The sequence below is a fragment of the Chelmon rostratus genome, chromosome 18 (genome assembly GCF_017976325.1).
Source record: "Chelmon rostratus isolate fCheRos1 chromosome 18, fCheRos1.pri, whole genome shotgun sequence".
In the NCBI taxonomy this organism is placed as follows: Eukaryota; Metazoa; Chordata; class Actinopteri; order Chaetodontiformes; family Chaetodontidae; genus Chelmon; species Chelmon rostratus.
The window spans coordinates 18,993,916-19,016,983 of record NC_055675.1 but is presented as its reverse complement, the minus strand read 5'-3'; the positions used below and the strand labels follow the sequence as shown (position 1 = coordinate 19,016,983).

Sequence of the window (23,068 nt, the reverse complement as noted above, 5' to 3'; positions counted from 1 at the left end):
TAGCACAACTTTTGGTTTCTAGGTTAAGACTGCAAAAAGCAATTAACAAAATATTTGTTAATTAATGTAAAGATTCTGTTTCTTATGAATCTTCCCCCCAAAAATTAACAATCCTTTTACGCAAATACGTGTTCAGTAAATTAGGATGCATTCCTCCAGTAGACTCCATTGGTCGAGCCTTTTTCTGGTCATTCAGTATAGTTTTAAACAGTGAAATTACTTGAATGTGCTTAAAAATCATATTAATCAGGTTCCTAATTAAATAAAAACATGAAAGGTGGTAAATACAGCAGAAATAAATGGGTGACTGCTAATGGAGCCATGGTGGCGTGCAGGAAACCCTCCTCCTCACCACGTTGCCTGAGCATTACATTAAGGAAAAGGTAAACTGAGGTACGAGGAGTCAACAGAAAGACACTGTGCTGTTCCATTTTCCTTGAAATCACAGATTTGATCATAACATTCACCCTTATCACTAAAAGCAGGAGGCTTTTGAGGTGTCTAATTCAGAGGAAGAGGAGGATGAGGAGAACGAGAGTTGTCACTCGTCGTCCTCTGACACACTAACATGCAGTGTTCCGGAGGTAAATCTGAAAATATAATTACAGTTCAGGAGCGCATGTTTCTGGGTTCCTCCTTTATTGTGGGTTTCATTCCAAAATGTTACATGAAACAGTGTGAAAGCTGATTTCATTCAAGCTTGACTATTAAAAATGACTGAATTTAACATGCAAATCCTCACTAATAGATACATATTAGAAATTAAAAAAAAACACAAACTAATTTTAAGAGTTTTGGAGTGAAACTCAACATTTCTTGGGGTCTTTCTTCTTGTGCTTTTCCTCCTTTGTTCATATTTTGACTCACTTCATAATTTTCAGCTGTAATATTGCTTCTTTTTCCTGCGTTGTGGAAGATTTTAGCAGATTTTTGCATGTTTGGATGAAGCCGTGTCATGCAGGCTGTCCTGTTGCCTGATGAATCTACTCTGGCGCTGTCACAAGCAGCTGCTTGAAATATGTTGCGCACACACACACTGAGAATGGCATGTATGCCTATCACATTTGCATTCGTATATTTCTTGGATTAATTTGTTAGGACCCAGAGGAGACACTCAGCTCTTCTGATGTGCGAAGTGAGGATATTGCTGAAATTAAGCCACTAACAGAGGCTAAGGTAAAATCTATGTTTCGTTTCAGAGATTGGGTTTATTTAATGAGCACTTTGGACATTTAGCACATTTGCTTTGAATCATTAACCTTCAATTTTTTGCTGTGTTTGTAAAGTCTTTCTAATAAACATGTTTATTTCCTCAGGGCTAAAGCACAAGCCTATTCAGATAAATTAATATGGATAAATTCATATATTTTGAACTCAAAGAGGTGTCCACCCTTGTCTTAATTCTCTGACAGAGATTGATCATTGTCAGTAAAATGAATCTTAATTGTCTTTCAGCCCCTGCACAGTTTGGCTGGACAGTTGTCTTCTGGGATGGAGTTGAGCTCAAACGTTGCTGAATCTGAGCTTTTATCTGTGAAGCCTGGACTTAGTACAGAAGAGTCAGACGATGTTGAAACTGGATTAACAACAGTGGATTCCCAAGATCATGTTAGCAAAGCATTTAGCCCTGAAATTGCGACAGCTGGGTCAGTCCTGGCTGCTGCTGAAGACCAGTTTGCTGCTGCTGCTGCACCTCCACTGGACCAACAAGGATCACCAGCACATGAAAACCTCGTCACCGACCCTCATACAACAACCCTTCAGGCGGCAGCTGCAGTGGAAGACACAAGACTGGTTCCTGCAAGACCTATAACTCCAATCACTGCCACGGGAACATCAGCTGAGTCTATAGAAGAGGGAGACAAAGAGCTGGCTTTGTCCACAACTCCACCTCAAGACCTGGTACGTTACTGAGAAAGAAAAGAGGCGCCCTTTAAGATAAGATAAGTTAAGATCAGATAAAACTTAAATTATTCGAGTCTGAGGAAATGTTGTTGGTACAGACTGCAAGAATAAAAAGGAGAGGTAGAAGAACAACGAATAGACAGTAAAAAAGATACAAAATAACATCAATAATAATAATAACAAACTTTATTTCATACAGGAACAGTAGGTCAAAGTGCTGAACAAGAAAGAAATTGCATGCACCAAGTGAGTGCTTTACATAGAAAAGACAGAATGGACATAAAAACAGATTAAAAATGACTAAAGTAAGATAAGGTAGACAATAAAACCCACCTGATAATGATGATGAGGATGAAAATAAAAATAAAGACAGAATAAAATAATGAAATATAAGTAAAAATAGAATGCATAAAATATAAGTATGAAGATAATATTGCCTTGTGAAGGATGCCTCAACTGTCCAACTTTTCCTACAAATGTTAAACTTTTTGTCACTGACATCCAGTTTTAACTGAAGAGATCATGTCTAATCAGATGCCTCAAATAAACCACAATAGGAACAATAAGAAAACGGTGTTTGATTAATCTGTTTTCTGTTGCTTCTTTTTCATGTCCAGGATGTTCTAAACGTGTTAAAGGAGCAAAATGAAGTCGGCACCAGCCAGAGTAGTTTGGAAGAATCCCAGGAGTTTCCTGAGGTGATAATCAGGTAAAAGACACCCTTCCAGTCATAGATATTGATGACTAACTCACAAACAATTAGCTTACCATAGACTCGTGCATATTGTGTGCTCCCCTAGCTTGACTGGACACGAAGAAGATGACGAGCAGCCGATGTGGAGCCGACTTTACACCCAGATCTCTCAGAAACTGACCACACTGCAAAAAGTTAAGGAGGAGCAACAAGCCCTGATCAGCTCAGAGGATGGAGGGACTCGTGAAAAGGTGGGAAAAAGCAGAAAAAAAGATTAGGATGGTGAAGATTGACTCTGTTCTTTTTTTTTTTTAAGTTGAGCATTGTAGGAGACATGAGGTGGATGAGCAGTGAGATGGGGCCACAATAGATTAAAATTATTTCTAACAAGTGGATGCTAGGCTACCATCTCCACCATTACATCTGTTTCCAGGGCAACCGTGGGCAAGCAGGTACTGCAGTAAAGGAGGAGGAGGAGGAAGAGCTGGTTTTGTCTTTGGTCCTTTCCCCTGTAGTTTATTATTTCCTAGTTTTCCGTGATATAATTAGAGGGAGCAAAAGCAAGAACTATAAAAGATCTATAGTGTTGTTGGCTAAAATTAAGGACAATTATGGTGCTTAGGTAAAAAAAGATTTGACCTTGAGGGAAAATGAATGATTGTTCCCTGACCAATAATTCCCTCCATGTATCCTCTCTTTTTTCCTTCACTGTGAAACTACTTTTTTTTTTTTTTTTAGGCTCCAGAAAGGGAACTGGCATCAACCGGACCTGCCTCTGCCGTTCTGCAGCGCACACACAAGTCCATCACCATGCTGAGGCAAACAGTACGTACAGAAGCAAATTTAGGCCACTAGAGAAAATTAGCTTTTTTTACTTTGTTAAGCAGCGCATTGGGTGACAGTGATCACCGTGTGTTTGGTTGTTCCCCAGGTGAGCTCTGCAGAGGGTTCACATCCAGGTGTGAATGAGGAGCTGTACCAGGCAGCCCGGAGGGTCCTCCTCTGTCTGGACGCCTTGACGGACCTTCTGTTGACTCCTGGTGGTGCTGCTGAACATGACCCTGAGCTGAGGCTGCTGCAGCAGGAGGTGATCGACCAGCATAACCAACATAACTGCACATTTTGGTGGCTCTGCATTATTTAATCTACTGTATTAAAAAAAAGGTGCAGGCAGACTGAGAAAGCATTGAATTTGTCCACCTTTAAACCCTTTCTCCCTCTTCGTTTTTCCCTTCTCTGTGTTTCTGGCTGACTTCCTTTGTAGTGTGTATCGGCTGAGCTGGTGACTCTGGCTGAGCTGTTGAGTAAAGTGGAGTCAGAGACCAGATCTGCGTCCTCGAGGGAAGAACCAGAGGCTCTCCGCTGTTTGACCTCCCTTCAGGACTGTCTACACACGGTCCAGCTGGTCTTCACCTCATCCCACAATCAGCTCACTGAACGTCAGGGCATCACATGTCAACCTCAGGTTTGAAATACAAATCAGTCACGCAGTTCAATATATATACCACCATATTACCGTTAATCAAATCAACCAGCTTTTAAAAAACTTTTGCAGCTTTGGATGTGATTTATTATGGTTAATAGCTGTAGAAATTTGAAGTTCTTCCATTCTTCCATTGTATTTTTACTACCTCATCCTTCTATTCCACTACATTTCAGAAAGAATAAATGTAGTTTTTACTCGTAATACATTTATTTCACAGATACAGCTACAAGTTTCTTTGTATGTTTTATGTGTAAAATCTGAATCTGCAGTCAGTTAATGAAATATGATGCTTCACTATAGGTTAAACTATCTTAACAGCACAGAAGGTCATTAAAATTGGCTCCTTCTCGACCACCTACACCAATAATGCTGCTTGCGTACAAGTAATAGTAATGCAAAAATAAATAGTAAAAGTGACTTCTGCTGTGCAGTGACAATTACTTGTTCTAATTTAATTTTAAACATTTTGGTGATAGTATTTCTTCATTTTTGCTAAAGTAAAATGTTGAATGCAGGACTTTTACTTATAATATATATAGTACTTCTTTCCACCACTGTTCTGAAACAGTTGTTCTCCTCCAACCAGCTGTGTATTTTGGATGAGTTTGAACTGGGACGAAGTGAGATGTTCCCCAGTATAAAGGATGCTCCCAGTCTGGAGGTAACCTGTGCTGTGTTTTTTTTGTGTGTGTGTATTTGTGCATGTTTTCCTATGTATGTATATGTGCATTGATTTTAATAAAACTAAAAACAAGCACATTTGTCTGGGCACAGAGAAAGTCTGTTTTGTTCTTTTCAGTGTCAATCAACAGCTTAAAACACTGGAAATTGCAGTTTAAAGCATTAAATTACTCAGAACTAGTAGTAAAATCTCAGTAGGAGGTTTGAATATCTTATGAAGATAATTAAGGACAAAAAAGACAGACATACAGACATATATTGCCTTGAATTAAGATATTTTATTTTACTTAGAATGTGCTTTTTGCATTGTAACGTACTAGCCAACATTTCAGCTTTCCTAAGAAAATTGAAAAAACTAATAATACCCTCTAAAACAGGCATCTCAAACCGATTCCATAAAGGGCCGCGTGGCTGCAAGTTTTCATTCCAACCCAGGAGGAGCACATCAGGCTGGAATCAATTAATCAGCTGATCTCAGTCTTCAGCTGATAACTAAATGATCCATTGATGTTGATTGGTTGGCCTGATGTGCTCCTCCTGGGTTGGAATGAAAGCCTGCAGCCACGCGGCCCTTTATGGAATCGGTTTGAGATGCCTGCTCTAAAATATGGCTTTGATTACACATTGAGCATTAACCCCCCCTGCAATTCAACAGTCCTAATTACAGACTCGTATCAAAACAGGGCCGATGCAGGATCTGCGTTCAGAAGTTAATAGTGTTTTCTTTAAACTTTGTGCTTTTCCTGCATCTCTCAGCAGTGTGTGCTGGACAGACATCTGAGGGAGAGTCCAGGGGAAAAAGCCAAGCTACAGCAAACCTCCCGGTCCTTGCTTCAGGGGATAACTCGCCTCCTGGAACTGGGTGAAGAATGCATAACAGAAGGGCAGATGAGCCAGGTTCACAGCGGCAGCCGACTTCAAGCAGCTCTCTGCAGACACAAGGTATCTCACTGTGCTTTCAACAAGTTCTTCAACAGCCAGGCAAAGACCGGATTTAAGCGAGGCGCTTTCCCAAGAGTGTGTAGAAGCTTCTTGATCATTTTCAAAGACGTCTAGTGCTAAAACAACTTGAAAAAACAAATGATTAGACTTTGCATGACGATATTAAACTGTTCTTTATTTGTCAGTCCTGCTTTGCAATTAGTTCCTTCCTCTTCTGCTCTCTTGGCGATCCAGAAGCTCCTGCAGCTCCTCAGGTCTCAGTTGGCCTTTGTGCAGCATCTGTTCCAGCGTGAGCCAGAAGCGCTCAGGTGTCAAGAGGATGAGCGGGTACAGCTGGAAGTCAGAGCCAAAGCTTTGCAGCAACAGGCTCTGGAACAGGAAGTGGCTTCTCAAAGGAGGATCCAGGTTTGTAGTGCACTCTTGCTGAGGGCCATATGAACTCATACATAAACAAAAGGAAATTTTCTAGTGGAACAATTTCGTGCATTGGCCGTTTGTGCTGACACATCAAAAGTTGAAACTGATGAGTGGGTTTATGGTTGGACCTGCTGCAGGAATGGACCCGGTGGGAGGATAATTGTGGTCGGCTGAGCGGGCTGTTGGATGATCTTGAAGCCTTCATCAGCAGCGCGGAACCAGAGGGAGACGATGAGAAGTCAGCCCTGCGCCGACATGATGGCTGCCAGGTAAACTCTATCACACAGCAAACAAATGGGCTGAACTTTAACTGCTTTCTGATCAAACTTCTGCTCATGTCATCCCTTCTTTTAGTTTAAGTTTTGTTTTTTACTTGTTGCACCTCCTCAGCTTTATTTTACCTCCTTTAATCACATTCTCTCACAGGTTTGCTTTGCTTATGTCTCTATACCTACTATAAACGCTGCTGTGTATATTTGCAATATAATGTTGCAGCCAAAATGCAGGATTGTTTTACCACTCTGAAACTGTAGAGAGAATTATTTGAAACTCATCCTGTTGCTGCCAAGTCTTTTGTGTAGAAGCTGATTTTTCTGCCACAGCTCCAATGAGCTTAGTTTGAATGTTTTGGTGTTTTTTGGGCTAAAAACGAGCCTCTGCCATTTTTCCATTGTGAGAGACTGACAGATTTAAAGTTTGCTGTTAATGTTTGAGGTACTTTACTTAATAAAAACATCAAATAAAGAGTATGGCAGGAGAATTAATGCCAAAAAACTTTAGTGTGACATTGTTTTGGTGCAGTCTTCTTTCTGAAAGGAATAAAAAGAATAATGGATGTGTTCTGCCTGAACAAGTAATGAAAGCCAGACTGAGGATTGTGGTGGTGGGCAGATTGATGATGACCCAGCCATGAATCCTACACTTACCTTTTGGACCATTTTGTTTTTTTTAAACTCCTCTCTTTCCTTTAATGGTGTCTATAGTTTCTCAGATGGGATCAGGCAGATTGTTGTGTGTTTGTAAAGAGTTTTTGTAAAGAGTTTCTTATTCCCGCTGTCTTTTCTCTTTACACATTTCTGCCATTTGAGCGACATTTCACAGACTCACACTCCTTAACTTGCAACTTTCTTTACATTACGTCACAGCTGCTCCACGCTGTCGCTTCAAATGTTATTGTGAAATTGGCTTGTCACGAGGAATCTCGCTGAGATTGATGTAAACTCAGCGTAAGCACTGTTGCTTCTCCTTTTCACCCAGCGAACGTTGGTCCAGCTGGATGAGAGCAGAGCTGCTTTAGGACTGCTCCTGGATCAGAGGAAGGCGCTGCAGACCGAGCCAGAGTTTGCTGCCACAGTCAGTCATGCAGGAGGCGCCCTGGAGCTGCGATGGCAGAGCGCCTACAGGCGGACAGAGCAGGAGATTCAGCGCTGCAGAGCTGTCCAGGACAGCTGGGCCAGGTGGGCCAGGCTCAGAAATACCAAACTAATGTTAAAAAAAAGCTCCTTCTGCAGTAGAAGACTTTATCTATCGGTGAAGGACAGCAGGTTTTGATTGCTGCTTGAGCTGTTTGACAAATTTGATTGCATGGAACAATCACATCTGTGAATTTGCTAATAGATACTGAGCAATGTCAGTTCCTGCACACGTGTATCAACACTGCATTGATTTATTATTAATGGCTCAATTTGGTTTTAATAAATCAATGCAGAGGTTATGAGTGTGCAACTTTTGGAGATTTTTTGGGGGGGATTTGATTTCCTGCACCACAAAAGAGACAAAGCAAGTAGTGTGTGTGTGTGTTGCCTTCTTCTCCTCTAATATATATTCATACTGTGAGAGTAATAATTTGCATCTCAAATATCTGGATTTATATTTTTACACAAGTATTCCTGAAAAGCACATGGGATGAATTCCTAAATTACACTATAATGTAAATCCATGACACAGAAACAAACAAAACACATGCCGTCTGCTGTGTTGTTCAGCAGTGTTAGACCCACACCTGAGTCGCTCTTTGCTCACATGGTCTATCTTTCTCATCCTCCCCACAGGTTCCAGACCGACTTTGCCTCGGTCAGTGAATGGCTGATTGGTGCGAGCAAACACCTGAAGACTTGGTCTAACCTGGCCGACACCCCTGACCTGAACCAGGAGTGTATTCACAACAATCTGATCAGGCTGTTGGTAAGGCTCTCTCGTCTGCTCTGCATGTTCATGCATCATCAACAGAAGCTGACTATTGTGCTCTATGTCCTCCTCACCCAGGAAAAAAACATGCTTTCTCAAACCTTTTGGTGATTTGAGTCCCTGAAAGCAACATAAATCTGCAGGAGAAACATGGGGATGTTGCTTATAGCATGTAGCCTCAGATTAACATATCAAAGCCTCGAGAAACATAAGCTGTCTGCTTAAGAACAAAACTATGTTTTTGTAAGTCAGTAAATACGTTTTTCTTAAGTTTCAGAAATGCATTCTAGTCTTAAATTAGACTCCTAAAGTGCACCAATCCAACTTTATTGACATGAAGTAAAAATAACATCTCAACATGTTACAAACTGAGTTCAGGATCTAAATGTTGAAAACAGAGAAATTTCATATGGACTTCACCAGCTGGTTGACTCTGAAATGGCACAGGCAGCAGTTTAAAAAGCATCAATCACACCTGACAGATGTGTTTTCTGACACCAGTTCTGACCTCTTCCCCCAGGACTTCTCCATGGAGACTGAAGCCATGTCAGCGAAGAGGGAGTCCGCATCCAGAGGAGCCAGTCAGCTGCTCCACCTGAGGGAAGGTGATTGTCCCGGGCTGAGAGCTCAGCTCGCCCAGCTGGAGGTCGACTGGAACCGGCTGACCTCTGACCTGTCCGAGAAACAAGAGCGGCTGCAGCAGGTACAGTGTCTGCAAAGAGCTTTCACCATCTGCTGGAGAACAAAACCAGTGATTGCACTGTTGAAAATTATCTTAAATAAATGATGAAATGGTCAAAGTGATCTCCAACCTTTATCACATATATTGTTAGTGGCTGCCAAATTTTGGACCACATGTCTTATAAACTTTGCTGTTTTCCAGTCCTCCACTGAATTAAAATGCAATGATCCAAATTCCATCCAAGTGCTGTTGGTTTTCAAAAATAATTAGACAATGAGAAATCCCCTCCAGTGAAGGGGAGTGGAAACCCTGTTGAAATCAGCCTCGGGGTGATTGAGGACAGGGAATTTGGGAGGACTTGAAGGACACTTTTTAATTATTCCTCACCATTTATCACCAGTGAATGGAACCAGATATTCTACATCATAATGATTACAGGTTTGTCTGGCAGACGGTTCATTTTGATGTCTTACAATTTGGCAATAACCCCTGGAGAGTATTAAAAGATCTTATCTACCAAAGACCTAATCATTTGGACGGGCACACAAGTCACATAAAACAACTGATGTAATGCAAAAGATGGAAATGAAGGGTTCAAGCTTTCAGGTGGAGTTAACGTCACTTTCTTCTCTGTTGCGTTGTGCGCATTAGCGGCTGCTGGGAGCATGGCCACCGGTGAAGCTGCTGTCTGACCTGGAGGACTGGCTGAAGAAGCTGGAGACTCAGCTGAGCCAGAACAAAGAAACAGTCCTCAAGGTCAAAGATGCTGCTCAGACCAATGAAATCCTGCAGCAGCACAAGGTACTAATACCCCCACTGTCCACTTGTTTCTGTGCAACTAAGATACAAACAAACTCTGCAGTTACATTTAGCAAACAAGAGAAATCAGCCAACCATTTTCTGCACAAGGAAACTAAGTTAAAGCTGACAGTTTGATCAAAATAAGTTTACTTTTAAAGCCAATAATAAAGGAAAAAATTAATTTCCATGAATGCAATAAAAGCAAAACTAATGATTTACAGTGCAACAGTAAGGAAATGTGTGAAAAACACACTGGACATGAAAAGAAATACCAATAAAGCAAACAGAGCAACAAAAAACTAGCAACCTGCTCTGTTTTCCCGTCTTTTATATGAGCATTTGTTTTAATTTCTTGATATGTAATGCTCTTTCTCAGGAGTTAAAGGCAGGCGTGGTCAGTGGGCAGCGCCTTCTTGATTTCCTGTGCCAGCCTGGGCCTCAGGTGATTGGAGTGGACGTCCAGGCTCTTCGCTCCGAGCATACAGAGTTTGCAGAGAAACTTGGCGCCCTCAGACTGTGGTGGCTGCACCTTCAGAGAGAGCTGGAGAGCCAGGTCTGTTCTTCAGCTACCAATGTACAGTAAAGTCTGAAATGAAATGATCCAACAAACCTTCTCTGTATTTTCTGGTGTAATATTTTTATTAAAACTACTAATGATTTATATAATCACTGGCATCCATTAATCAAACCATAAATCTAATTCAGTTTATGCCAACAGCGATGGAAAAAGCCTGCGCTGCGTGAATCTCCAAACAGACTAAAAGAAACGTAACTTTTCATTAATGACTTTTATTCCTGCACATAAATCAGCCACTGTTTGGCTTTGTCCCCCCAGATTCGTGAGGCTGAACAGATGCATCACACTTGTGCAGACAGAGAGAAACAGTTACAGCGTCTTCATGGCTGGATAGAGCAGCACAAAAAGCAGCTGAGTCAGAGGAAACGTCCCACCGGTCAAACTCTGGCTCGGAAGGCTCTGCTGGAGCTGGAGGTACAATAACACGATGCAAGCAGGTGAATGTTTGAACTGTCTCTCTTGCTGCTGTCCTCTGATCTGAGACTGCTTTGTTTCTCTTCCAGGACGTTGTGGGCAGAGTGAGGGAGGTGGCTGCAGCTTTGCAGGAGTTGAAAGCCATGCGAGTGCATGTTGGAAAGGAAGAGGGTCACCCCTGTGATATCGCCTTCTCTGGCCAGGCGGAGACTGTTTATCATGCTTGTCTTGATCTGGGTCAGCAGGTAAAAATACGTCTGTTAAGGCAATCAAAGACATGGAAACATTAGTATGTAGTACTATTTGCCAACACATTAGCCATGGCAACTGTTTGCTAACACGTTAGCCATATCAACTTTATGCAACTATAATATGTCAAACATCAGGTGGTGTTCGGCTTGTTTTCTAGTTTTGCCTCCAAGTGGCTAAAAAACCCTCAGCTGCTTTAAGCATAACGTGACAGTGAGTGAACAAAATTATCTGAAAATGGAGGAAATTAAAAGCTGAAGCAGCAAAATAGCACACTTCAGTAAAGCTTATTTCTGTCCATGTTTTGCAGCTTATTTGGTAAAATTCACACAAAATGGAGCACAAATAAAAGCAAATGGGTTGCCAGTTTTTGTATGTGTAGAGCTCAAATCAGCAAATATGCATCGCCTCAGCTGAAATACTCCAAAACCTTTAAGCCTTTATAGCTCTCAATGCCAAATACAAACCACTCATACCCTCTAACTCAAGTATAGTCCTCATGCTTTTGATAACACCAGAGCCAGCGATCTACCAGAATTACTTGCAGGATTTATTTATTTATTATTTATTTATTTGTTTATTTGAATGGGACAGTGCATATTGATGAACATGTTAAAACATGTAAAGATGCCTGATTGTAGCTTGACACTAATTTCCATCCGCAGTCCCATATACATAAAAATCAAATTAAGACAGTACAACATTTCACAGTAAGAAAAAAGGAGCAGTTGCAACATAAAACAAGTACTAACAGTGGGAAGAAAAAAAAAACACATTGTGGAACACAAACCATAATATACAAATAATTTGCAATGCAGGTTGACTGTGGGTTGAGAGCTTGCCCACCGGTAGGGAGACCATAAGAGTTTCGTTTTGAGGAGTAAAGTGCATAAAGTGCTCGATAAAGTGTCAAGTGCTTTGTGATTTTTTTGGTCAGTGTTCTTAATATTAAAGCAAAGGTACAGGACAGTCATCCATTTCTTTAAAACAAGCAGTAAATCCAAGTGTCAGGGATGCCTTCTTTTGTGGTAATTTGCAGATGGGAGCTCTGAGACCAGCTCTGCAACAGACTGTGGAGGAGTGGGGACGCTTTGAGAGAGATCTGAGGGAGGTTTCTCTGCACACCACTAGGGTGCAATGTGCTCTGCAGCATCAGCCTCTGCTCTCACTAAAGCAGGCAGAAGGATACATGGACCTCGTCCAGGTGAGCAAAAGCACTGATCATTATATCCTGAACACATGTGCACATAACTGCTCTCCAGCTACAAGAATAAATGATCACATGTTGTATTTTGTCATAATGATCTACAAGCTACAATTTAAGAAAGCCAGAAAGTTACTCTGAGAGAGCCAGTGGTGAATGTATGACGTTGAAAGCCCTTCCATCTAGTTTTGACAGATTCAGTAAAGGTGTGGCGTTCGTGAACGTCAAGTTCTCCATTCTTTCCAGGCACTAGACTCAAGTTTTGGAAATGCACCTCTGAAGTGGAAATGTGAAAGTTGTTTTTCATGTGCAGCTACTTCAGGAGCAGGCTGGAAAAGGGGAAGAGGTTTGGGCATCTGTGGACAAATCCTATCAGAGTCTTGTGAAGACACTTCATCGTGGAACAGCTCAGGCTCTGCATGATCAACTGGAAGAGGAGCGGAAACGGTCAGTGGCCTGAAATTACTGAAACAGAATCAGCGGATCAAATTCAATCAGTCAATCAATCACTGAAAAAATATCCTTCTGTTAAGCTTAATGAAAACATTTTAAAACCCAAATGCATTGTCACTAGGCTGAAAACTGGCCTGTTTGCTCAGCTCAAGAAAAGTTTAAGTTTAGGAGATGCATGGTTTTCAGACAATAGCAATTAAATATGTTGTTATATTCATACATAACATCTGTTAGAAATAGTGTATTGCTATTTCCCTTAAATCAGCCTTTTCTCCATGAACAGATCAGTAAACTAAAAATGGTAAAAAATTATCTTCAAAGACAAAATACTGTGTGCTGTCACGGACCTGATTCCATTATGGTTTTACTTGCACTAAAGTGTAATCACACATTTATGGATTGTGAGATCAGTCAGATCAGATATACACATCATCCTGACATGTGTTCAGATGGGCCACATGATCACATCCTGTCCTCCAGCATAATCACACAGTTGTAGCCCGACTTTATGGAGTCATAGAGGACTAATGTGTTGTGTGTCAGGTGGAGGGTCGTGGTGCAGGAGCTAAAGGACGAGCACATGAAGACAGGAGAGACGCTGTCCCTCTGGCAGGAGTACGCCAATCTCTCTAATCAATGCTCCCTTCACCTGCAAGAACTGTGGCGTCAGTGGGAGGAGCTGGCGAGAGCTACACCTCAACGGGACGCACAGGCTGTGGTTCACTCAGTGGAGGTGAGTTCAGGGTCCTTTCAGCAGAATTTGAATATGCAGACCCAGCAGAAGTGAAGAAACAGAGTGAGACATTTTACAGTAAGACACAATTTGCTATCGGTTAGCATTTAACTACTTAAAGACATTTTTTCTTTTGAAGTACATGTTGACACATCTAACACTCATGCAGAAACAATTATGAGTTGGTGGTGCATTTATTTCCATATTGCATCTAAAAGTAGCATCAAACAGAATGACTGTGGTTTAGGTTCCCTGAAAAACTTATACCGCTGCTTATATGAGGATGATCAAAACTTTCCACGTCTTCGTACATTCATGTCAACAAGAGTCGGTTTATTTTGGGTAAACAAACGTTTTACAATTTGATGTCTTTTAAGCAGTTGAATTGAAACTCATTTCTTGTCCTTATTGTTGTTGAAGGCCACAGCGAGCAGGCAGTCTGGCAACACGCTTATTAGGCCTTTTTTTTTATAACCATCAGATTTCCTGCTTGACTCATCCTGAAACCTGGTGCAGATTGAGAGTCTCTATGCATTACATTCACAATTTAATGTTTTAGGGCATTCAGGGCATAGTCCTCACAATAGAGTGATACCATTCTTGTTTTTGTGGGTTGGTCTCACTCAGGGGATAAATACTTGAACCTAACATCATTGCATTGGACTAGAGCTGTCCTATCTAGTCTGGTTGCGTACGAACTGATGAAGCCTGCTCGGATGAGAGGCGAAACGTCTTCTAAGACAAACTGACGAGGTCCAGTTGCGAACGATTGAATGCCCTAAAGCTTACAATGACCTGGATGAATGAGAATATTCACAGGCATGTTCACAATTTAATGTTTTGTGTCTCCTATTCTTGGAAAGGAACAAACAACATGCACTTATAGACTGAAATATCAGCCATGGTCTGTTCTGTGTTCATTCATCTCATCTCTTACTTAGTACAGATGCTGAATTATATGTTGTTTTGCACATTTGTGCAGGAAATAAACAGCTACTCGTGGCCTCCATTCATGTCATTTTTTTCCATTGCGTCCCCTTCAAAAGTACACTGAAAGGTGTATTTTAGAGTACTTGAGTCAGAACCATTCGTGGAAAACAAGATTTCCATTTTTCAAGTGGAAAAAAGCAGCAATGTTCTTTCATGTTTGGTACATGAAATAAAGGTCACAGCATGAGCAACATTTCTAAATGAATTGCTCCGGTTCTTGATTGTGACTGGCTGACCCGCAATGAACAAAGCTGGGGCCGTTGCTTTGTTCTCCATTGTTGTCCTTCTCATTCCTCCATCTAACTGTTTTTTCTCCAACTCATTATCAGCAGTTGCTGGATGCTGCTCAGGATTTGCAAAGCAGTGTGGGAGATGTACTTGCAGCTTCCAAGCCTCTTATTGGACGGTTAGAGCCACTGGCTGCAAAGCTGATCCAATCAGAGACCAGACTGCTGTCACGTGATGTCCTGCTGCTGAGCAAGGCAATGTCAGGAAAAAAGAAAAGTCTTCAGGTGAGGAAATTAGCATAAATATCACTGCAATTCCACAACAATAGCAAATATATCTGAATAGTAGGGACTCAGAGACCAGTTTCCCTGAAGTTTCATGCAAAACTGTCAAATTTTACAAATCCAGACTAAGAATAGCATCACATTTGTCTCTGTTTGCAGGAAGGTTTGGAGCAACAGCAACTGTTTGACACTCGATTGGAGGCCGTTGAAAAGCAGACACAGAACATACAGAATAAACTCAAGACCAGCTTGACTGACACAGACTCTGTGAAGGTTGGTCACAATCCTTGTTATTATCCCATAAATTCATTACTTCTATGCATCATGCACATGATACATAATTTTTTAGATTCAGCATAACCTATATTTCCCAAGGATAGACTGTATAAAACATGGACGTAGTCTCCCTGATGTCAGCCATGGGTTTCTGCTGACCCATTGTAAAGCTCAGTTACAGTGGCTCCAGCTGTCGCCATCTTGGCATTGCCTGACTCCACCAAACCCTGCCTAATCCAAAAATGAGCAGAGAGGTAGCGCATGGCTGGAGCTGAGGTGGCTTAATGAAGCCTGGTTGCTGAAACCTAGTGGCTAGCTGTCACTCAAAGCAGCCCTGCCCATAACCAAGCATAACTTTAAGCCTTAAGATAGTTTAAATGAGTGAGTTATATAAAAATTCACTGGTTGTCATGCACAGGGAAAATAGCTCAAGAAACCAAGACAGTTTTTTCTACCAGGCTGTGAGCATATTTATTTCTGCTGTAAAGATGGACATTTTAATACTGAGGTTCATGTGGAGTGACTTGTTTTTAGAACCAGCCCCAAGTGGCCGTTTGAGGAACTGCAGTTTTTGGCACTTAAATCCACTTAGAAATCATAGAAATAAGACGCTTCTTATAACTCCAGAACTTGCCTTAAAATCATGACATTTTTAGGTTTTCTTCAGTATCAAAGCACACCAGTGACAGTTGTCTGTTCATACATTGGCTAAAGGCCAAAAACAGCGCTCACATTGCAGCCCACAGTTAGCTACCTGACTCCATGGCAACATGATACCTCCTGTTTACATTTCCCAAAACCCCCAAATTATGGGAGCTGTATTCCAAAAGTTAGAGCACAATCAGCTCCAAATAGAGGTTAGATGAAGAATGACAATAGAAGTGACTAAATCCATTATTATGAACTTTAATCATGTTGTGCTGTCAATGCTTTTGGCTCAGAGTGTCCGGTCACCATGGTGGTGGGGTGTTGGGGCCAGTTGGATCATTTGAGACCTTTTGCTCACGAACTGAAAATGTGCTATATGTTTTTTTCTTTTCTTGGCTGTGTTAGATTCTTTTGGAGCTGAGTGCTCTGTTTGCGTCTCTGGTTGACATCAGGGACATGAGCGGCCGCGTGACCCTTAACGACCACGAGGCCGAGAGACTGCGCATGCTCAGCCGGCAGTGGGCTGAAAGCACGACTCGCATGTTTGACAAGAGAAGGTGAGAAAGCTCGGCTCGAAAAGATGCGCAAATAAAAATCCATAGTGTGCATTCGTGTTGTGTGTTTTTACCGCTGGAGCTGAATCCAAAGTTTCTTTTCTCTTGTTTTAATGACGTGAACCAGCTGTCCTTTAAGATGAAGAGTTATTTTTTGTTTTTAGTCTAGTGTGATGTTTGTGCCTATTTTTCTGATGGAACCCAGTGGAGGTATTTGCATTTTCAAAGAAGCTTCCAGTTATAGTGTAACTGTGCTTGTCCGGTATAAAGTGACATATTTCTTATTTCCAGAGAGCTGCAGGCTGAGCGTCAGCGCTCCCTGAGCTTTCAGGAGAAGTGTGAGAACCTGACGTCAATCCAGAAGAAGCTTGAGGACGAATCAGCATCCAAAAATCCTCAGGGTTGTTCCAGCCTTCAAGAGATGCTGACTGTCCACCAGGTACAACACACTTCAGACTCTCTACAAATCTTTCATGTCAGAGACATTAATTACTAACTGGGACCAATCTGTAACCAGCTTTAAGTCTTTACTTACATTCAAATTCTTTATCAAAAATCAAAACTATTTGCATGTCTTTTCGTTCTGTTTAAAGCTGGTATTTCTGCACAGTTACAGATGAAGCCCAGGCTACACTAACATTATTAGTATTATACTATTTGTAAAGTTAGACTCCAGCGGTGGCTGCGTGGGAATGTTTCTGACTGTGAGATCCAATTTTCCAATAACTCGAGAGCGTCCAAAAGTTTAAATTTAATGAGAAAGAGACAAAAATTCACAACATGTTTGTATCTGATAAAATATTCTGCTTCTGTCTATTTGTTTGCGTTTCGCCTTTCAAAAACAGCATTTTCATGGTGGTCGAAAGGCTGTTTGCTCTCCCGCTCGCTGCTCACAAAGGTCGCAGTCGCTTTCTGCTGCCACATCATAGCAATGCCCCGACAATGTGCAGCTGACCACACCTCATTTTAAGACGTCCAAGGGTGCACAGATTGGTGCGATTACATTTGTTGCTGACACAGCGTGGGCGCTGGGCATGAAAATGACGACCGCGTCAGTCTGAAACTAGCGAAGACACTTGTGCTGCACTGTGTGCCGCTTTGCATCACCTCCATTGGAAACATCAGTAGAGGCTTCAAATATAACATTGTTATGGGCCTAATTCTAAAACTCCCTGAGAATTATGGTCAGAAATAACAAATAACTTCAATTTAAATGACTGAAAATGATGTTTAGTCTTCCTTCCTGTTAAGTCTACTCTCCAGATATTCTCATTTGTTCTGAAACACAGTGTGTTAAATGCTTCATTGATAAATTGCTTGTCAATAAAGGCTTTCCCTCCACTGCACCTGCAGAGTAGTCTGATGAACGGCTGTAATATTTGGTAATTACAGCTTGAGGTATTTGAATGACTGTGCCTCATCAGGACAAACCCTTGTTTTAATATATCACTGTGATTATAGCAGGACTTGAAGAGGCTTGTTAGTGAATGTTATTTTGTCTGGTGTCACTGCTGAGTAACGAATCAGATGAGATATTTGATGCATGAATCTCTTTGTGATCCCTCTCCTGCTGGTGTCTGTCACTACCACAGCGGCTTGAGGCTGAAATCACTATTGGACACCAGCTCCTGCAGGACCTCCTCAGACATGCAGTCGAGTCCATGGAAAAAGAAACGGGAGAGAGGAGGCAAGTGATGGAAGAGTCTGGGAAGACATTAAATGACAGTTTAATACAGAAATGCACATATATACACATGAATCGAGCTTAATGAGTGTTTAGTCCAAACTAAACCTGCCTGTACAGCATCCTCCTGTAAGCCCCAGTTTTCTCTGGTTCTTAAAGAAAAAAACATCTCCTTTCAAGGCAGAGTGGGGTTAATAAATCCACAGTGGATCAGTGTCAGGAGTATGTTCAGTTCGGCTTACTCCTCGGTTTGATTGCTCAGTCTAATTCACTGGGACAGCAGGTGTTTTGCACCATTTTGGCTCCCATAATTCTCAGTTATTAAAGCGTTTATGATTGCACGTTGAAATATTGAAAGACTAAGAAGATGTATTTTCGTCTTAGTTGTGTCAAGGCCCAAGTACTGGAGAAATCATTTCCTGTTGTGTCAAAGTCTCACAGCTTTAGCGGCTACTTACACGCTATCCTCTGCTGCACTCGCAGCTTTGTTGGTTTCAGAATATGGTACAAATACTACACCAAAATACTATTATTCATTGTCCATCACAGCCTCAACAAAAGGAGCTTCTCATTACTTCGCAGCTTTCTCCCAACTGTGATTTTTGATAAGACGTTCAGTAACCAATTAGCAGTACAATGACAGTCATGTGATCATGACAGTGGTTTGAGTGGAGCGTGTCAGTAGGAAAAGCGGAGCTATGACTGATAAAGATGGTTTTAAGGAGGGCTGGTGGTGAAAAAGTACACAGATCCTTTACTGAAATAAGAAGTGCTAATGCCACACTGTGAAAATACTCGTACAAGTCACATTAAAGTCCTAAAGTATGCAGGTATTATCAGCAAAAATGACCGAAAGTATCAAAAAAGTAAAAGTATTTGTTATGTATTATGTACAGTACTTGAGTAAATGTACTGATTTACATTCCACCGTTGGGTAAAGCTTTATATTCACTGAATATTACAATCATGACAGGATATGTGCTACATCAAGTAATTTCTTGTATTTGGACTGAAGCTATCAGGGACCAGCATTTAGCCGTCAGCTCTGAGGAACTGTGGTAGTAACCTGAGTCCAGCCGTGCTGATTTCTGGTCTTGTATTCTTCACAGACCCTGTCACCTGATAAAGTAATTAGATTTGAGATTTTGCGGTTGCATTCCTTTCCCAGCTTGTGAGAATCACACATATCAGGTGAACGCTGACACACGACAAAATGTGGTGTGTTCAGGTGTTTCCTGCCTGCCAGAGTTGCTGTACATCTCTTTGCTCGGTACTTCCTAAATCGTCTTTGGCAGCCTTTGGAAAGCTCTTGAACTTTCCTTTAGTTCCTTTTAAAAATGTCTTCTCCTACTCTTCCTGAGAAGAGTACTTTCGACTTTACGACGGTCTTAAAATCCTGCTGATTTTCTGTTTATTCAGCAGTTGCCCGTAAATGAACTACGACAGACCCATTTGTAATGCTGCTTTTGTTTTATTACCTCCACCGTTTCATGTGTTTTTATTCTAAACTCCATTTCACTAAATCTAATATCTCCACAGAGATCACTGAATTTTTCCACTCACCCTCCATTTTATATTGAATTCATTTCATGTCTTTGGAGGGATGTCAGCGCGTTTGCCAGCAGATATTTTTCTCCAAATATATCAAAGCTGAAACTCGTGTGTTTCTTCTTGCAGATCTGAACTCATGGCACAAGTGACCTGTGTGAGGGAGAGCTGGTTCAGCTCTCTGGCTCTGGTTGGCCAGCGCAGGTCCTTGATGAAAGAACAAGTGGGCCAGTGGAGAGTCTTCCATCGTGGCCTGGGACTTCTGCAGAAGCTGTTGAGGGACGTTGACCCCTTCCTGCCCCCTGCTGGACCTGCTGTCTGTGCACTGCATCAGCTCCGGAGCTGTGTAGATGATTACCAGGTTAGTATGTGTGCATGCCGGTGGAAGTGTGCTGTACTCCTAATTATGTGTGCCAGCTTCTTATTAATGAATGAAAATCTTTTGTGGCAGCACAATAATAAAGTTGTGTGTAACATGCTGAAACCAGGCGCTATGTCTCTCCACATCTTTGCAAGTGTGTCGGAGACGCTCTGGTTGTGCACTCCGCCGTGTACACGCAGACGCTGCAGGCTGGCAGACATTTATGCGAGACCGTGACCGAGTCCGAGTGTCAGAGCCGACTGCAGTCAGAGCTCCAGGCTGTGAAGGAGGCCTGGGAACGAGCCACCGCACTGCTGGAGAGGAGAAGAGAGCTGGTCCGCACAACTGTTCAGGTAACGTATTTCCACTAAACACACAAACACTCATGCAGTATTTTAATTGTTCAAGTTATATTATATTTTTTTAACAGAATATGTTAATGTATCAAGAAAACTTGATAATTTCATGCAATCAGCCGACTAAATAAGAGAAAAATAATGCTAATAAATATCAAACATGGTTGTCATACCTTATATCTTTCTATAAATTTAACCAAATCATGGAGCAACAGGATACAAAATCGCTCTTGACTACATGCTCACTCATTTCCTAATATGTGCATGGATTCAACTTCCTCTTCTTAACTTAATGGCTTATTATGCCAAATCAGAATATGCACATGTTCAGAAATTGTTTTGTTAATTCTGTGCAGAAATACTAACACTCCTCTGCTGCGGATGTGGTTGAAAACCAGTTAGCTTTCCTTAACAGGAAGCAGAATCCAGTGAAACTTCAGCGTACGGAGGAGTGCAGCTATGGACTGACCAAATCCAAAAGAACAGCATGTGCTACAGTATTAACAAGGGAGTAGGAGGTGTCAGCTTTGCATGACCCATATCCATGATCTGATCCTGCCCCGACACACACACACACACACACACACACACACACACACACACACTCTCACACACAGGAGCTGGTGTGTTGCCCTGCCGCAGACCTCCAGCCAAGAGGGATCAAAGAGAAGCTCAAATCTATCTATGATCCACATCCAGAGACAGCTGGTTACCACTGACTGTCGCTTTCATGCCACCACTGTTATACTGCAGTGCTCATATTTCATACAGCAGGGCACTGACATGCCTACAATCTCATGAAATACTGTAAGAGTAAAGTGCACACACATACAATGTACAGGAGCAAAGCATACCACTTTTTTTTTTTGTTTTGCCCAGCTGTCAGGTATAAATATTGGACTAATACTGATTAATGGTTAATACTTTAAATGACATTGCTGATATATTAGTTAAAGTGGTGCGACTGATCAGTGTTGCTATCCCGTCCTCATGAGCCGTGGTAATTAGAGGATTTGAATGTTTTGGTGCCCGGCTCAGGGGGGTCAGGGGAAGTTATGTTAACCCCTTTCGGCTAAACAGGATCCACCCAACAGGGATGGAAATCCCTGAGAGCAACATGTGAGAGATCACAGAGAGCTGCACTCATGCACAAAGCAGAACTGACAGCGGGAGACCAACTTGGTCCTCATACGACCACGATTCCAAAAAAGTTGGGACACTTCGTAAAACATAGATAAAAGATAATTTGTCGCCAGTTTGATTCCCCCCACCGGACTGGCAGAGAAACTTGGGTGTGGTGGAGTATTCACTCCCCCCCTCCATTAGCCGGCTGATGTGCCCTTGAGCAAGGCACTTAACCCCCCAATATGCTCCCCGGGCGCCTGATGCGGCAGCCCACTGCTCCTGTGTGTCTCACTGCATGTTGCATGTGCATGTGTGTGTTTCAGTAAATCAGCGATGGGTGAAATGCAGAGACTAATTTCCCAGTTTGGGATTACTAGAGTGAATAAAATAAATAAAATAAATAAATATAGTCAAAAAACAGTGCAGTATTTAAAGAACAAGTTGTGACAGGAGCAACAAAAGACTGGGAAAGTTGTGGAACGCTCCAAAAACACCTGTTTGGATCGTTCCACAGGTAAACAGGTTGATTGGTAACAGGTAAGAGTATCATCATTGGGTATGAAAGGAGCATCCTGGAAAGGATGGAGCGAGGTTCACCACTTTCTGATCACATGATTGGATAAAGATGTTCCTACATGGGCTCAGGAACACTCTGCAGTGATTTATGTTGTTCCTACATCACCAGCAGCCCAGGCCTCTGTGGTTACATATTACAGATAATGTGTCAGATACGTATTAATGTGACTCCTTCCTTTGTGTTCTGCTGGTTTTTAGAAGTGGTCTCAGTGTCAGGATGGGATAACCAGCCTCGTGTCTGAACTGGATGAGCTGGAAAGAGAGCTGAAACAGCCGCTACCTGAAAGAACAGAGGACTCTGAGGACGAGAAACACATTCAGGTATTTAGCAAACAGGTCTGTGTATAAGCTCGACTGTCTTTCTAGTCCTAACTACTGGAACTAATTAAATCACAGACTTTGGGTGTTTCTGCCACCACTCACTCCTAATGGAAGGAAAAAAAGTTGTTTCACAGCCATTTTTAAAGAGAATCAACAATTGTATTTATTTTTTCAAACTTTGCTTACTATTTAAAAAAACAGTTTTGAGCTACTTTCTTTATTTCAACAGTTAATACATTTTGTACAAATCAATTCTACACAAAACTGCCTCAAAAGTACCTCCAGTTTCCTCATGTTTAAAATAATGTTAGTGGCCACCACTGAGGATACTGAGGTCATATAACAGTTTACTACTGTTAGGTCAATAAGAAGAAGATGATTAAAAGACGCAGTATTTCCAAAAAAGTTTGTTTTGGCCATGTGGAGAAGACTTTGCATTTTGAGTCCACAGCTACTTAACTGAACAGAAAAAAATAAAAATTCAGGTGCATTATTCCAAGGACTAGAGTGTGAGTCCATTTCACCACAGCTGGAGACTCATAAATCCCAAAATGTTAGGATACATTTTCTGAAAAAGCCCAAACCACCATCTAAAGCCTAAAGTAGTTCTCTGCTTCCATGCTTGATTTTGCAGAAAAACAGGCAGATGTGGTACTTGCATAACCTGATATAATAATAATAATAATAACAGT

The 23,068-nt window shown here is 41.6% G+C and overlaps 1 protein-coding gene across 1 annotated transcript in view; it reads left to right on the top strand.

Annotated features, from left to right (window-relative positions):
• LOC121621611 (nesprin-2) overlaps positions 1 to 23,068 on the top strand; it is an 87,080-nt gene that overhangs the window by 47,052 nt on the left and 16,960 nt on the right. Inside the window, exons 66-95 of the mRNA XM_041958108.1 lie at positions 483 to 584; positions 1,099 to 1,176; positions 1,456 to 1,902; positions 2,523 to 2,614; positions 2,706 to 2,850; positions 3,338 to 3,424; positions 3,531 to 3,686; positions 3,864 to 4,064; positions 4,672 to 4,746; positions 5,523 to 5,708; positions 5,943 to 6,113; positions 6,263 to 6,394; positions 7,383 to 7,582; positions 8,177 to 8,309; positions 8,833 to 9,015; positions 9,646 to 9,795; positions 10,172 to 10,348; positions 10,631 to 10,786; positions 10,876 to 11,031; positions 12,075 to 12,239; positions 12,553 to 12,686; positions 13,236 to 13,425; positions 14,745 to 14,927; positions 15,087 to 15,200; positions 16,257 to 16,408; positions 16,697 to 16,844; positions 17,998 to 18,092; positions 19,767 to 19,998; positions 20,154 to 20,351; positions 22,254 to 22,376. Coding sequence (XP_041814042.1) covers positions 483 to 584; positions 1,099 to 1,176; positions 1,456 to 1,902; positions 2,523 to 2,614; positions 2,706 to 2,850; positions 3,338 to 3,424; positions 3,531 to 3,686; positions 3,864 to 4,064; positions 4,672 to 4,746; positions 5,523 to 5,708; positions 5,943 to 6,113; positions 6,263 to 6,394; positions 7,383 to 7,582; positions 8,177 to 8,309; positions 8,833 to 9,015; positions 9,646 to 9,795; positions 10,172 to 10,348; positions 10,631 to 10,786; positions 10,876 to 11,031; positions 12,075 to 12,239; positions 12,553 to 12,686; positions 13,236 to 13,425; positions 14,745 to 14,927; positions 15,087 to 15,200; positions 16,257 to 16,408; positions 16,697 to 16,844; positions 17,998 to 18,092; positions 19,767 to 19,998; positions 20,154 to 20,351; positions 22,254 to 22,376 — 4,761 coding nt within the window. The remainder of the gene's footprint in view (positions 1 to 482; positions 585 to 1,098; positions 1,177 to 1,455; positions 1,903 to 2,522; positions 2,615 to 2,705; positions 2,851 to 3,337; positions 3,425 to 3,530; positions 3,687 to 3,863; positions 4,065 to 4,671; positions 4,747 to 5,522; positions 5,709 to 5,942; positions 6,114 to 6,262; positions 6,395 to 7,382; positions 7,583 to 8,176; positions 8,310 to 8,832; positions 9,016 to 9,645; positions 9,796 to 10,171; positions 10,349 to 10,630; positions 10,787 to 10,875; positions 11,032 to 12,074; positions 12,240 to 12,552; positions 12,687 to 13,235; positions 13,426 to 14,744; positions 14,928 to 15,086; positions 15,201 to 16,256; positions 16,409 to 16,696; positions 16,845 to 17,997; positions 18,093 to 19,766; positions 19,999 to 20,153; positions 20,352 to 22,253; positions 22,377 to 23,068) is intronic.